This window comes from Arabidopsis thaliana, chromosome 3, assembly GCF_000001735.4.
Source record: "Arabidopsis thaliana chromosome 3, partial sequence".
Taxonomy (NCBI): Eukaryota; Viridiplantae; Streptophyta; class Magnoliopsida; order Brassicales; family Brassicaceae; genus Arabidopsis; species Arabidopsis thaliana.
Genome location: NC_003074.8, coordinates 12,792,387 through 12,809,097, shown reverse-complemented (window position 1 = coordinate 12,809,097; position 16,711 = coordinate 12,792,387). Strand labels below are relative to the sequence as shown.

Below are 16,711 nucleotides of genomic sequence, written 5' to 3'. Positions count from 1 at the left end.
GGAAAGTTATGATGTAAAAACATGAACAAATCTTGTAAGTGTTAATAATTTAAAGGAAAATTCAGATAAAATGAAACAATCGAAAAAAATAACCATCAATATTTTAACAAAAAATTGCAATAAAGAGATACAACCAAGAAAGAATAACTTTCAAGATCTTTATGATAATTTGCGATAAAAACACTGAGGAAAAAATAACAGTCAATGTTAACGATAAGTTACAATAAAAAGACACTATCGAAAAGTTACGATAAAAAATTAATAACGGAAAAAAATAATCGTCAATATTAAAGAAAAGCTACGATAAAAAGATAAGAATAGAAAAATAAACGTCAATATTTTAACGGAAAGTTGCGATAAAGAGATCACAGCAGAAAAATAATTGTCAATATTATAACAGAAAGTTGCCATAAAGCCAATCAAAAATAACCATCAATAGTTTTACGAAGTTACGATAAAAAGACAATAACATAAAAATAATCGTCCATATTAACAGAAAGTTACTATGAAAACACACAAATAAAAAGTTGCAATAAAAAGATAGTAAATAGATAATTATGATGAAAAGACTAACGAAAAAAAGAAAATTGTCAATATTTTAACGAAATATTGCGATAAAAAACACAACAAAAAGATGACAAAGAAACAAACAAAAAGTTACGATAAAATGATTTAACAAAAAAATAACCGTTATGTTAGCGGAAAGTTACGATGAATAGACATAAAGTAAATGTTGCGATAAAAAAACACAATCGTTCAGAAAGGCAAAAGACATTTTTTTTTTAATTCATCATGAAACAAGTAATTTATGGTAAAGAACCAAAATTTAGAAATTAGTTAAGAAGAAAAACCAATATATAGAGTTCAAGAGTCAGAACCATTTAAGTAGACAACTATTTATAAGGAAAGATGCGTTGAACAGACACAAACAAAAAATATAACTGTCAATATTATAACGGAAAATTGCAATAAAGAGTTACAACAGCTGAAAAAAACCCTAAATATTTTTACAAAAATTTGCGTTAAAAAGACACTAATGGAAAAATAACAGTATATCAAAAAGTTACGATGAAACGAAACGAATGTGAAAAAGTAACCGTCAATATTTTAATAAACACAATTGTTTACGATAAAAATACAGTTTTACGAGAATTTGAGATAGAAAGACACAAACAGAAAACATAACCGTCAACGTAAACCAAAATTTACAATAAAAAGACACGAATTTTAAAAAAATAGCCGTCAATATTTTAACAGACACAACTGTTTACGATAAAAATACAGTTTTACGAGATGTTGCGATAAAAAAACCTTAACGGAAAAAATAACTGTCAATATTAACCAAAAGTTACGATAAAAAGATATGAATTTAAAAAAACAACGTCAATATTTTAACATACACAATTGTTTACGATGAAAAGACATGAATGGAATAAAGCAACCGTCAATATTTTAACAGACACAACTGTTTACGATGAAAATATAGTTTTACGAGAAGTTGCGATAAAAAGTAATTTACAGAAAAATAACCGTCAATGTTAAACAAAAGTTATGATAAAAAGACGAGAATGTAAAAAAGTAGTCATTAATATTTTAACAGACATAACTGTTTACGAAGAAAAGATACAAATGTAAAAAATAACCGTCAGTATTTTAACAGAGACAACTGTTTACGATGAAAAGACACGAATGTAAAAAAGGTAACCGTCAATATTTTAACAAACACAAATATTTACGATGAAAAGACACAAATGTTAAAAAGTAAGCGTCAATATTTTAACAGACACAACTGTGCGGAAGTCCAAATGGCATTTTTCGGATTTTTATTATTAAACGATGTAAGGACACAAATGTAAAAGAGTAACCGTCAATATTTTATAGACATAACTGTTTACGATGAAAATACAGTTTTACGAGAAGTTGCGATTAAAAGATATTAATTAAAAAATAACCGTCAATGTTAACCAAAAGTTACGATAAAAAGACACGAATGCAAAAAGTAACCATTAATATTTTATCAGACACAACTGTTTATGATGAAAAGACACAAATGTAAAAACTAACCGTCAATGAAAAGACATGAATGTAAAAAAGTAACCGTCAATAGTTTAATAGACACAACTGTTTGAAATGAAAATACACGAATGTAAAAGAATAACCGTCAACAATTTAACAGACACAACTATTTACGATAAAAAGACATAACTGTTCAGAAATGCAAATGACATTTATGCGGATTGTTATTACTAATAGATTTAATCTAATCATATTATGATGATATTTAACTACTTATAGCATATGCAATTATGATGAACAGCTTTCCCGAACAATGGTTTTACGCTGCAGCTCTCCTCGAAACACTCGTATCTTCAACAGAAGGTCATGCATGTACGACATCCATGTGATGGACATGCTCTTCATGCGCACTCTAGACCTCCAATAAGGTTTGCACCAATAATGTGAAAGAAACTGCGTTGTTTTCTGGGATTTGAATTCCAGACCTAGGTGTAGAAGCATTAATGAATTTTTGGTTAACTACCGAAAGTAAATGGACCTCCACTATTATCTGCTTACTTTTGAGTTAAAAAATTTTGTTAAGAAAATACTAATAAAATGAAAAAGAGTTAATCCCCTGTTTAACTCAAAACATTTATAGGATAATTGTAATTTTGTAAGTTAGTAAAATAAGTCAGAACCAAAGGTCCAAAACTACCGCAGAGAATATATGTATTAGTTAAAGAAAATTTTGCATACTCCACTAGCATTTCCGAGGCCCAAGCATTAATATATGAGAAATGATCACTAATATTTTAATTTTTGGACTTTATCTAAAACATTTCTTTAAACGGATGAAGTACGAAAATTAAAACTGAATATAATTAGCTAAGCGAATGAGAATGAAACAAATTAGACAACAGAATAAGCCATGTATTGTTTGTTATCTATATTCTTCATTGTCATACATTTATCTCAGATATTGTAATGCAAACCCAAATTATAGTTGTTTTAGGTTATCTTGATCACGGTGATCCTACTTACAAGTGTAAGTATTATGGTGCTATGATGTGGTATGATGAACGGATTAGAAAAAAGGAGACAAAAAAAGAATCTGTTTTCACTCTTTGTTGTGGAGAAGGAAGAGTCAAACTGCCATTCCTGAAGGAGTCCCCAGATCTTCTCAAGAACCTCCTCTCAAGAAACCATCCACTCTCTAAACATTAGAGAGACAATGCTAAAATTTTTAATATGGTTTTCGCAATGACCTCTCTTGGTGGTAAAGTAGATAAATCTATGCCTAAAGGTAGAGGGCCAGCCATGTTTAGATTGCAAGGTGGAAATTACCATTTGATTGGTAGTTTAAAACCTACTCTTGGAGATTACACTAAGTATTCCCAACTATACATTGTTGATACTGAAAACGAAGTTGAAAACAGAGCTACTGTCATCGCGTAACATAGCTCATATCTGTCATGCTTTATATGTCTGTTTAGGTTATGCACTTATATTGTTTTAAAAATAGTTTACTGTTGTTTTTCATCTAATGTAGCAAGGGCAAAAATGCTAAGCCAGAATCAGGAAAACCAAATTTGGATAAGAATCTTATTGAAGCCATTATAAAGATGTTTAACCGTTGAAACCCTTATGTTAGAAGATTTAGGACAGCCAGAGAGAGGATTCAAACAAATGATGAAGAGCCATTTCACATGTGTATTATCGCAGATCGTAAAGGTGTTGATGGCAGGACATATAGGATGCCTACCACATCAGAGGTTGCAGCCTTGATCCCTGGAGATTTTCGACATGGCATGCCTGATAGGGACATTGTTATAGAAAAAAAATCAAATGGGCACCTAAAGAGGATTAACCAGATTCACATTTCCTATTTGGCTCTGCAATATCCACTAATATTTTGTTATGGCGAAGATGGCTTCAGACCTGGAATTGAGAAGTGTTCTAAATCAAAAAGTAAGAAGAAGAATAGGAAGTGTATCAGCATGAGACAATGGTTTGCATTCCGTATTCAAGAGAGGGAAGTTGAGTGCCAAACTCTATTACGTTCAAAGAGGTTGTTCCAGCAGTTTCTCTGTGATGCTTATACCACTATTGAATCTAACAGATTAAACTATATCAAGTTTAATCAGTCGAAACTTCGTTGTGAAAACTACACATCTGTAAAAGAAGTAGCTGCAGCTAAAGCAACCACTATGGAAGAAGAAGGTAAGGACATTGTGAAGAGATCGACCAAAACCAATTCAAGGGTTTACAAGATTACCAAAATTATCCTTTTCTTGAAACAAGCTCAATCGTAGCCTCGAAAGTCGTGTTTTCTCTCTCTCTTGAAGACAATTTCCGGTAACCAGATTTAGTTTCCTTTCCAGTCCGATCTGCTCTTCATTGTCGGCTCGAAACCTCTTCAAAGTGGTCCAAGAGTGAGCCGATGCTTGTCTCCGTCAACGTGTGGTGTGGTGCTCCCTCTCTGATGTGGTTTTGGCTCTAGTTCGGACGGTAGAGAAGCTTTGCAGCGGTGGTCTCTCGGTTGTGGACGCTGAGAGACGCGGCGAGTTTCTCAGGCTCATCCGTTGATCTAGTCGCTGCTTCCACAGCGGAAGTTGGAGAGAGTAAGGTGGGTTTCGTTGTGCAATTCAGTGGTTAGCGGTAGATCTGTAGGGATCTTAGATGGACATTGCGGGTTTTGGATCTAGAGGGTCTGGTTGAGCCACCAGTCTTTAGGTCTGCCGCTTTTGGTCTCCACAGGTCCGAATCGATTTGTGTTGGCTCTAGGTCTTTGGCTTTTTCCGGTGAGGGGAGTGAAGTGTTTTCCTGCTGAGTGATTTGGGTTGCTAGGTCGGGATCCGTTTCCGTGGAACCGCTACGTCGGAGTGACTAGCTTTCCGGGAGACTTGTGGTGGGTTGGTGCGTCAGAGTTGAGACTTTTCTGACGAAAACCGGAATCTTTCGTCGGTTTGGTCAATTTTCCGAGGCGGCCACAAAGCGGTGGGTCTTGAGTCCGCCGGATCTAAAGCTTTGGTCGCTCTGCTAGCGACGGTCAACAGGCGGCGATCTTTTTTTCGTTTTCCAGCGAGATGCCGATTTCCCATTTTGTAACTGGATCGTTTTTGTTTGTAGGCTTCGGCCCAAGCCCATTGGGTTTTATCAATTAAAAAAAAAAAAAAAAAAAAAAAAAAAGAAGGTAACCAACTACTGATTCCAGCTTCATTCACTGGTGGTCCTAGATATATGGTTCAAAGCTACTATGATGCAATGGCTATCTGTAAACATTATGGTTTTCCATATCTTTTGATCACCTTTACATGTAACCCAAAGTGGCCAGAGATAACAAGATACTGCGATAAAAGAGCTTTAAATCCTGAAGACAGACCTGACATTATAGCCCGGATTTTTAAAATCAAACTGGATTCTCTAATGAATGATTTAACTGTGAAGAAGATGCTTGGGAAGACTGTTGAATGTAAGTATGGTTTAGTATACTACATTACTATTTATCAAAAGCATCTAATTTGAAAGTACTCATTCTGTTTTGTTTGTGCTTGGAGCGATGTATACTATAGAGTTTCAGAAAAGATACTTGCCTCAGGCACACATTCTCTTATTCATGCATGCTAAGAGTAAATTACCAACAGCAGACGACATTGATAAACTTATTTCTGCTGAGATTCCTGACAAAGAAAAAGAACCAGAACTATACGAAGTTATCAAAAACTCCATGATTCACGGTTCATGTGGTTCAACAAATGTCAATTCTCCATGTATGGTTGATAGAGAATGTTCTAAACTTTATCCCAAAAAACATCAAGATATAACTAAGGTTGGTAGTGATGGTTATCCTATTTATAGAAGAAGAAAAACTGATGACTATGTTGAGAAGGGTGGTATTAAATGTGATAATAGGTATGTTGTGCCTTATAATAAGAAGCTTTCTCTTCGTTATAATGCTCATATCAATGTCGAATGGTGTAACCAGAATGGCTCCTTTAAATACTTATTCAAGTATATCAACAAAGGACCAGACAAAGTTGTCTTCATAGTTGAGCCAACTCAGCAGGCTACAACTGGTGACTCTGAAACGCCACAACAAGAACAAGGTTCAACTGAGAAAAAGAAGAACGAGATCAAAGATTGGTTCGATTGCAGGTTAGTTTATTTCTTTGTTTTTTCTTAATTATTTGGTTTGGTTTCACATTGAATAAAAAATTCATTCTAATACATAATGAATTGTTTGCAGATATGTTTCCGCCTCTGAAGCTGTTTGGAGAATTTTTAAATATCCAATTCAACATAGATCAACGCCTGTCCAGAAATTATCTTTTCATGTAGAAGGAAAACAACCAGCTTATTTTGATCCAAAGTCAAACATTGAAGACGTTCTAGAACGAGTAGCAAATGTAGACTCTCAGTTTATGGCTTAGCTCACTTTGAATAGAATAAATGCTATGGAAAAAATGGTAAGCGAGCTAGAGAGTATTTGTATGCTGAAATTCCTGCATATTTCATATGGGATGGGGAAAATAAGGTGTTTAAAAAGAGAACTAGGGGTTTTTCAATAGGTCGCATTCACTATGTTTCAAGGAAAATGGAAGATGAGTATTTTCTCAGAGTACTCTTAAACATTGTGAGACGTCCAACGAGTTATGCTGAAATCAAAACCTATGACGGTGTTGTCTACAAGACTTTCAAAGAAGCATGTTTTGCACGTGGTATTCTTGACGATGATCAGGTTTTTATTGATGGTCTGGTGGAAGCAAGTCAGTGTTGTTTTGGAGATTATGTCAGGAATTTTTTCGCAATGCTTCTTCTCTCGGATTCTTTGTCTAGACCAGCACACGTCTGGTCACAAACTTGGCATATTTTAGCTGAGGATATTTTGAAAAAGAAAAGAGATGTGTTCAAAAATCAAGGTTTTTATATTTTTTACCATCCATGTTTTGTTACTTATAGAGTTTTACTGTTTTCACGTTATTTGTTTTAATGTTTTCATCTAAATCTTTGCAGATCTAACACTCACTAAAGCTGAAATTAAGAATTACACACTACAGGAAATCGAGAAAATTATGTGTCCAGTGGAGCAACCTTAGAAGATATTGATGAGTTTCCTAAGCCTACTAGAGATGGTATTGATAATTCAAATAGACTCATTGTTGAGGAGTTAAGATATAACCGTGAATCCAACCTAAAAGAGAAGCATGAAGAATGGAAACAGATGCTAACTTCTGAGCAGAGAGGTGTATACAATGAGATTACAGAGGCAGTTTTTAATAATTTAGGTGGAGTCTTTTTTTGTGTACGGTTTTGGAGGTACATGGAAGACTATTATTTGGAAAACTCTGTTTGCTGCTATTAGACGTAGAGATCAGATTGTTCTTAACATGGCCTCCAGTGGCATTGCCTCTTTGTTGTTAGAAGGTGGTCGGACTGCACATTCAAGGTTTGGTATTCGATTGAATCCTGATGAGTTCTCTGTATGTAAGATAAAACCAAAGTCTGATTTGGCAAATTTGGTAAAAGAAGCGTCTTTAGTTATATGTGATAAAGCACCAATGATGAGCAGGTTTTGTTTTGAAGCTTTAGATAAATCTTTCTCCGATATTATAAAAAACACATACAACAAGGTTTTTGGTGGAAAGGTTGTTGTTTTTAGTGGTGATTTCAGACAGGTGCTTCCAGTAATTAATGGTGCAGGGAGAGCAGAAATAGTAATGTCATCGCTTAATGCTTCGTATCTTTGGGATCACTGCAAGGTGTTAAAGTTGACTAAGAACATGAGACTACTAGCAAACAATTTGAGTGAAACTGAAGCTAAAGAAATTCATGAGTTTTCTGATTGGTTATTGGCTGTTGGTGATGGTAGGATAAATGAGCCTAACGACGATGTAGCTATAATAGATATTCCAAAAGATTTGTTGATTACCAACGCAGACAAGCCAATAGAATGGATTACCAATGAAATTTATGGAGATCCTAAAATCCTACACGAAATCACTGATCCCAAATTCTTTCAAGGCAGAGCTATATTAGCACCAAAGAATGAGGACGTAAACACAATCAATGAGTATTTGCTAGAGCAGTTGCATGGTCAATGCACTTTTACTCTTCAGTTTAAAGTTTATAATCTTTATATGCAATCTATTTTTTATTGAATATACAACTGACATACATTCAATTTGTTTTTTTTTTCAGCTGAGGAAAGAATTTATCTATCTGCTGATTCCATAGATCCTACAGATTCTGATTCACTTAACAATCCTGTTATCACTCCAGATTTTTTAAACAGTATCAAGTTACCAGGTTTGCCTAACCATTCTTTGCGTTTAAAGGTCGGTGCTCCTGTTATGTTACTACGAAATTTGGATCATTAAGGTGGTCTATGCAATGGCGCTAGGCTTCAGATTACGCAGCTATTTACTGAGATTGTTGAAGCTAAAGTTATTACAGGAGACAGAATTGGTCACATAGTTTTGATTCCTACAGTGAATCTTACACCTACAGACACTAAACTTCCATTCAAGATGCGTAGAAGACAGTTTCCACTCTCTGTTGCATTCGCTATGACTATAAATAAGAGTCAAGGTCAATCTCTAGAACATGTAGGACTTTACTTGCCCAAACCAGTGTTCTCCCATGGTCAACTTTATGTTGCTTTGTCTAGGGTTACCTCTAAAAAAGGTTTAAAAATCCTAATACTAGACAAAAATGGTAAACTTCAGAAGCAAACAACCAACATTGTTTTCAAGGAAGTTTTCCAAAACATAGACTGATTACATTGCTGCCAGTCTATGTTCCAATCATTTGAGAAAGGTATTCTTCATCAACCTTTATTCACTTTATATACTTTCATTTATGGCTTTTAAACCCCCACACAGTAACTAACAAGTAGTATTTGATCTATAATGTCACAGGATTATTTACATTATTCTGCTGAACCAAACAAAGAAGAAACAATTCAACATGTTCCTGTTAGATACTGATTTAAAATTACTACAACGGAACCTCTATTTCAAATTGTTTTTATTTCTCTACACTTTTAATCATGTTCTCATATGTTCAACTTTGATGTTCACACCATAGCAGACTTATATGTTCAGTTCTCCATTTTGAAGTTTTGGTACTAATCTGTGTTTTAGTCGGAAAAGTGATATTCCAGTTCCATAAAACTATTATACAGCTATGATTGCATTGTGCGTTGAATGAGAACATGTAGTAGCAGTAATTGAAATATTGTGTTAATAAACATATAAGATAGTGGATCAAACACTACCAATCTATTTACATATCTTTACTGATTTGCCTACCTTAACAATTCATGTTCTTCGTTTTCGAATCCACACGTTATTGTTTCAAATACACTAAATGAACTGTCTCTGACAGTATAATCAACTTTCGCAGCTAGATATAGAATAGCACAAATGATCATTTAATTCTGTTTGAGAAAGCCATTTCAAAACTAAAATCGAATTATCGATTACCATAATTGATTTCATATACAGTTTAATTGATCTATAAATCATATGTCAAAGATTGTATAACACAAAGACAGAATGAATCGAGAACCTCAGTATCTTCTGGGTTTACGAATTTTGTGATAATGCAAATTGCAGAAGTTTTACAGTTGAATAGAATTGGTTGGATCATAGTCGAGACAGTGTGAGTAGAAGAAGACACTTATCGGTGAGATGTGATATGATTTCGGGAAGAATTCGATTAAATTCATTCAGTTTTTGATAATCGAATGAAAGGAAACTCAGAACTCGATTGAATGTTCTGTTATTTGGATGAAGAACAATGTAGGAAAACAAAATAACGACTTCTTTATTATGTATCATTAAATTAATTAACTAATCACCATAATCAATTGTTTAACCACTTATCAATAATTACAAAGGCTTTAATCACACTTAAGGCAATTCTTATTGTTAGTATCCATAAATATTAGCAATATACTATAGTTACATTATAAATTACATCAAGCAACCTAAATTATATTAATCTAAGTATTATTTTTGTCAAAATATCTTAGTATTATATAATAAATATTTAGTATAGAAATTAAATTATTGTAGAAATTTAAATACATCATATACTCCATATACATATAGAGCAAACATGTAAGTTTAATGATAATTACAGTCACAATCCAAAAATTAAATTTCAAACCAATTGAATCATATAAATTTACATGTAATAAAATAATTTTGTTATTTAAAAACAATTCACACTTATAATCATGTAATCATAAATTAGTACAAACACACAATGTATATAAATAGAATATTATACATGTTTGCGGAACTTTACAAAACCAGACCGAAACATACAAATATAATCACTCATGTCAATAGATATAAATATATAGTAGAAAAATGCAAATTAACCATAATGATTTAACTGTCATATATTACAATAAAACCATCATATTACGATCAAACGCAAATACTCAACCCGCGGTGTACCGCGGGTCCGTATCTAGTTAATATATGAGAAATGATCACTAATATTTTAATTTTTGGACTTTATCTAAAATATTTCTTTAAACGGATGAAGTACAAAAATTAAAATTGAATATAATTAACTAGAGTATGCTTAATTATACACTGCTAATATGATTCTGATTAATCAACATATATATTACAACGTAAATTGATTTACATGTATAGAAGAAAAATATAAAAACTTATTAGGCGGATGAATTCTAAACATTTTCTTATATTCAGTTTCCTGATAGATCAGAAATTTTGTAATCGTACACGTATAGTAAAGACATGTAAAAACTTGTGATAATCATAAAACCGATGTGCTAGCTGTTATCATTGGATTAGTTTTGTCATTGTATTATTTATATTGAATGTTGAATATATGTTTCTAATATACTCGTTGGAAAGAGCTATTAGATACCACAACAGATCCCCTTACAATATAACATAAGCTTATATTAATTCATATGCATAGAGGAATGAAAAATTAAAAATCTATGTATGTTATTTTTTATTAGTTTTCTTCCCTCTAACTTAATTAATACCAAAATTACCTTTTTATATGTGAGCGCTAACAAAAAATAATAATAAGATAAATAGTTTAGTTTTAACTGTAAAAATATAACATTCTTCATTTGTCGTCGGAAATACTATTCATCATCTGAAGCGATAAAAACAATGATTTTTATGATTATCTATTTCCTTAACTATCTAAATCAAATTGTATCATGATAAATTAATAAGTAAAAACACTGTTCATCACGAGAGGTAATTAAAAGATAGTGATTTTGGTGATTATTTATTTAATTAGCAATACAAATCGTATTGTATCACGATAACTTTACAAGTTACATTATAAACTTATATTGATCTTTTAAAATTATTTGTTATATGAACATTATCTACTAACGTGTATATATATATATTGAAATGTTTATTTATTTTAATAATTTATTTATTATCGTTAACTTATGCATTAAATTATTTATTTATCATGATAATTTGTTTATCACGGTTAACTTATAGGTTATCATAGAAGTTGAACGTCTTCTTCTTCTCTTTCTCCTGTTTCTCCTTTTTCTCTATGTCCTCTCCATCTTTACTTTAAATTACAAAACCATAATTTCACCCCCAATTCTTCAAATGAAAAGTTTAATCCATCCCAAACTAGTGTAATTTCTCTCTATCCTTTTCTTGTTTTATATTTCTTTGCCAACTCTTTATTTGTAATTAATTATTTGGTAATTATTGTGTTGCATATAAAATAATGAAGTTGATGACCCAAATAGAGACTTAGATATAGAATCCATTTGTGAAGAAATAGAGGTGACAAGGAAGAAAGATGAGAGTTTGGAAGAGAAGTGGTGATCGGAGATAATACCGGAAATAATGTAGAAAAAAATCCAAAGATATGAAAGAGAAAAACAAACAATTAGGTGTGTAAAAGACAAGAATAAAAATATCAAAACATCAATCTCTTTCTTATCCACCTAATTAAAAAAAACATGTATAAATATTTAACTACTTTGTGATCTGAGTATAGCTATTGATATTTTCCTATAACATAATACTAGATGAGACAAGTGTTATACCAAGATAATTCTTATGCGATTTAATTTATAATAAAATAATTTCCTTAAAACTATTTTTTTTGTAAATGTATTAAAGATTTTCAATTAAAATAATTCTATATGAATACAATTCAATAACACAATCTTTTGGTGAGTTGCGACATGACGATGGCGACAGATAAGGCGATCTGTCGACGGTTACTTTACTATCTCTTTGTCACCCCTTTGGTGACGGTTTACAGGGAATTCGCTGGGAAAGTGGTCTGTTTCTTCACCGCCCACTCCCTGGTAGTTATCTCCACGGTGGAATCCACGATTCATCGTGATGCTACTTCTTCGGCTTCAGGCAACGTTCTATTAAAGTTTCGATTTACAATCCCAGAATCCACAAATCTCATCTCTCTTAAACCTCCAAACCACTTCCCTTTACGATTCTACCAACCTCTATCACAAATGGCAGACAATCTCCGTCGTGCGGTTCAAGACATCAATTTGGGAGTTGATGACATTCCTTTTGCTCTACCGGAAGACATTGTGAATCATGCGGTTGCAGAAAACCGCTTCATCCTGTTTGGCCGGCCGGTTATGCCCAGAAGGCAAAATCTCCGTTCCATTGTAGCATCTATGCCTCGAATCTGGGGTCAGAGCGGGCTTGTCCATGGCAGAATCATGGAAGGACGCCAGTTTCATTTCATCTTTACGTTAGAGGAGTCTCTCGAAACGGTGCTACGTCGTGGTCCCTGGGCTTTCAACGATTGGATGATTCTTCTTCAGCGATGGGAACCTCAGATTCCTCTCTTCCCTTTTATCCCTTTCTGGGTTCAGATTAGAGGAATCCCTTTCCAATTTCTCAATCGAGGTGTGGTTGAGCACATTGGCAGAGCTTTGGGTCAAGTGTTGGATACTGATTTCAATGTGGAAGTTGTAGCCAGAATGGACTTTGCCAGGGTTCTTCTACATTGGGATATCACCCACCCTCTTCGCTTCCAACGACATTTCCAATTCACGGCTGGCGTCAACACTCTCCTCAGGTTTAGATATGAGCGTCTCCGTGGTTTCTGTGAGGTATGTGGAATGTTAACACACGACTTTGGTGCCTGTTTGATTCAAAATGGTGGTGAAGAGCAAGCTGATGATGATGATGACGACGAGGAACACCCGCAGACATACCATAATTAGGCATGACCAAAACCTAACCGTAACCGCCCGTAACCGGACCGTTTTTAAACCGTAACCGGACCGTAACCGTATAAAACGGTTAATAACCGTAACCATTAACCGTAAAAATATATTATTTACGGTTAAAAAATATACTAACCGTAACCGTTAATTAACCGTAACTGTATTAAAACCGTTGGTTAACCGCACGGTTAATCGTAAAAATATGATATGTTTTTTATTTTTTTTATTTTTTTTAAATATAAAAGAATTTGATTGTAGCAATATAATTATATGAATGATTATAAGTGAATGAATAATGATACGGTACAAATAAAAAACTAACGATAGAGTAGCAATTAGGCTTTTAAAAATACATTCACCAAAATTGTTTTCAATTTATTGTTAGACTTATCATATTAAAAAATAAATGTGAAATACTTATATTAATTTGTTTGCATAAAAAGCTAACCCACGTTAAAGAGTAGGACAAATTTTGGAAACTAATAATATAGCCGTTTATGATAAAGTCACCAACAGTCCAACCCTAACACACGTCACATTCAGCGTTCATTTAAAATCTAATTTTGAATCTCACATTCAGACTTCGTCTTTGACTAAGCTAGATTAGCTGCGAAAAATAGGAACACTCTCGACATAATAAACAGATAAGAATATGTGGATACCAAACACAACAATAATAAGGCAACCAAACTCGCACGTTTCTTCTTTTCGTTTGTTTAATTTTAAAAATTTCTAAAGATTTTTGCCATAAATATAGCAACCAATTTTCTTATAAATATTGTTTCCATTGTTTCATATGCTAAAATTTTTGAAAACAAGGATTATTCTTTTTACTTCATCCAACGTTAATTTATCATATTTTTGAGCTTTATTTATTTTGTTTAAAAATGTTTTCTGATTCATTTCGATCTAACATGTGCACACCGATAGAAGATGTTCATAACTCAACACCAGCCATCAATACTCAAGAAAGTGAAACTGAAGAACAAGCTAACACAAGCTCAGTAAATCAACGTCTGAATGCTTCCGATATTTTCAAGTTACACTTTCGAAAAGAAAAAATTGATGGAACAATGAAAGCATGTTGTAATTACTGCAATAAAAGTTTTTTTTGGAAATCAGGTTTAGGATATGGATCATATAGATATCATTTGGTTAACAATCATCCTGAAAAATATGGTGGAGAAACTCAAAATGCTACTTTTGCTAATCTTTCGAATTTTCATTATTCTGATAAAAGAAATCGAGAAGAATTAGCAAAATATGTTGCTGTTGACCACCTTTCATTTAGCTTTGGTGAGAAACTAGGTTTTAATAATTATTGCCAAAAAGCATTAAATCCTCAAGCTAAGAGAGTTCCTCGAACTACTCTTACTCGTACATTAAAATCACTTTATCAAAAAATAAAAAAAAGATTTAGAATGTTTGTTTTCTGGTTTACCTAATAATGTTTCAATATGCTCTGATATTTGGAGTGATCAGTGGCAAATTCATCATTATATGGGTATTACTTCTTATTGGCTTGATAGTGATTGGATTATTCAAAAGAGAATTATTGCTTTTCGAGTTTTTGATGAAAGACATACATCTGATAATATTTTTAAATTAATAAAAATAATTTTAGAAGAATATAATTTAACAAACAAAATATTTTCTATTTCTTTTGATAATGCATCCGCTAATACGGCTTCCATTGATGAATTAATAAATAATTGTAGTCCTATTTTAGGAGGAAAATATTTTCATGTTCGATGCATTTGTCATGTTTTAAATTTATGTGTTCAAGATGGTTTATTGGTTTCTCAAAATAATCTTATTTCTCCAATTAAAACTGCTTTGAATTATTTATGGGGTCATCCACAATTAAAGAAAAATGGTTTCGATTTTGTAAAATGCATAATGTATCCCCCAAAAGGTTTTCTCGAGATGTTCCTACTCGTTGGAATTCAACATATGATATGCTTGTTGATTCTATTGGTTATAAAGATTTATTGTGTAGTTTTATTCAACAAAATTGCAGTTCTTTAACTTTATGGCCCACTCATTGGGATGATTGTAATGCACTTTTAAAGTTATTAAAATGTTTTAATGATGCAACATTTTTATTATCCGGTGTTTATTATCCTACTAGTCATGTACTTTTATATGAATGTGTTAATATTGCTGATGTGATGCATGAACATGAAAATAATACTGTTTTGTCATCATGCATAACTAGTATGAGAGATAAATGGTTAAAATACTATAGAGAAATCCCATCTCTTAATTTGCTTGCATGTGTTTTTGATCTTCGAACTAAATTTGATGGTTTATATGATTACCTCATCGCATATTATGATCTATTGCATTTGTCTGATAGTATTAATGTCCCAAGCATTATTTCCAACTCAAGAAAAGACATAGAAAATTTGTATGATGAATATTATAGATTACATGAGCATTTGGTACCACAAGGAACTGAATCATCTCTACAAAATGATATGTTATCAACTTCTACGTTAAGTCTTGTAGAAAGAATGCGGCGACGTAAAAGGCAACGACCATCACAAGGTAATAATGCTGAACTTGAAAAATATTTATCTACTAATTTTGAGTTTAGTGATGCAGATGCAGGCAATAACTTTCAAATCATTCATTGGTGGAAGAGTCATCAATCTCAATATCCAATTTTAGCCATGATCGCAAAAGACGTTCTTTCTTCACCCGTTTTTACAGTTTCCGTCGAGCGAGCTTTTAGCATGGGAGGTCAAATACTAGATGAAACTCGATCAAGAATGAGTCCAGATTCTCTTGAAGCTCAAGCATGTCTTGACGATTGGACCAAAGCCGGATATAGACAACAAGAATTCCTTCGAGAGAATGAAGAAGAATTAGAAGATATTGATAGTGATGTATCATCAACGAGATCAGAAGATAGTGATTAAAGTTTATTTTCTATTATTTGTTTTAGTTAGCTTAATAAACATTGTTATAATTAATAAATATGAATTTTTGGAATTCTTCATTTTTCTAATTACATAACTATTTCACTTAAATAGTATCTTAATCATTTCTTAGTTTATTTATTTGTTTAAAAAATAGTTTATATAATTATTCTTTTAAAAAGAAAATTATTTAAGAAAATATAATATTTTGCTTTATATATTAATTGTATTATAATTATCAAATAACCGTAACCGTATTTAACCTTAACCGTATTTAACCGTAACCGTTTTAACCGTATATTCAGCGGTTAAGGTTAAGGTTAAAAAAAATTTTATAACCATAACCGGTGGTTAATAAACCGTAACCGTAACCGTGGTCATGCCTAACCATAATCATGGCGTCATAATCCGTGAAATCAATGAAGATGAACCTATGGAGCCAGAACATGAAGGAAACTAAGCCAATGATAACCGACAAGAGAATGCTCCAGGAGAAAATGCCGTTGCAAATGAGTATGAAACGGATGCACTTTCAGACATTGATCCA

At 32.6% G+C, this 16,711-nt stretch overlaps 1 protein-coding gene and 3 pseudogenes across 4 annotated transcripts; all 4 read left to right on the top strand.

The window, feature by feature from the left end:
* Nucleotides 1–3,006: 3,006 nt before the first annotated feature.
* Nucleotides 3,007–8,774, top strand: AT3G31440 (annotated as a pseudogene; the record flags this gene model as incomplete). The annotated part of the gene is made up of 1 exon: nucleotides 3,007–8,774.
* Nucleotides 4,302–5,187, top strand: SADHU7-2 (annotated as a pseudogene; the record flags this gene model as incomplete). Its single annotated transcript has 1 exon — nucleotides 4,302–5,187.
* A 3,452-nt stretch (nucleotides 8,775–12,226) lies between the features above and the next one.
* AT3G31430 (zinc knuckle (CCHC-type) family protein) lies at nucleotides 12,227–13,237 on the top strand (the record flags this gene model as incomplete). The annotated part of the gene is made up of 1 exon (NM_114008.1): nucleotides 12,227–13,237. One exon carries the CDS (start codon nucleotides 12,227–12,229, stop codon nucleotides 13,235–13,237), a length of 1,011 nt encoding a protein of 336 aa, NP_189728.1.
* A 794-nt stretch (nucleotides 13,238–14,031) lies between these two features.
* AT3G31422 lies at nucleotides 14,032–16,158 on the top strand (annotated as a pseudogene; the record flags this gene model as incomplete). Its single annotated transcript has 1 exon — nucleotides 14,032–16,158.
* Between the last annotated feature and the right edge of the window lie 553 nt (nucleotides 16,159–16,711).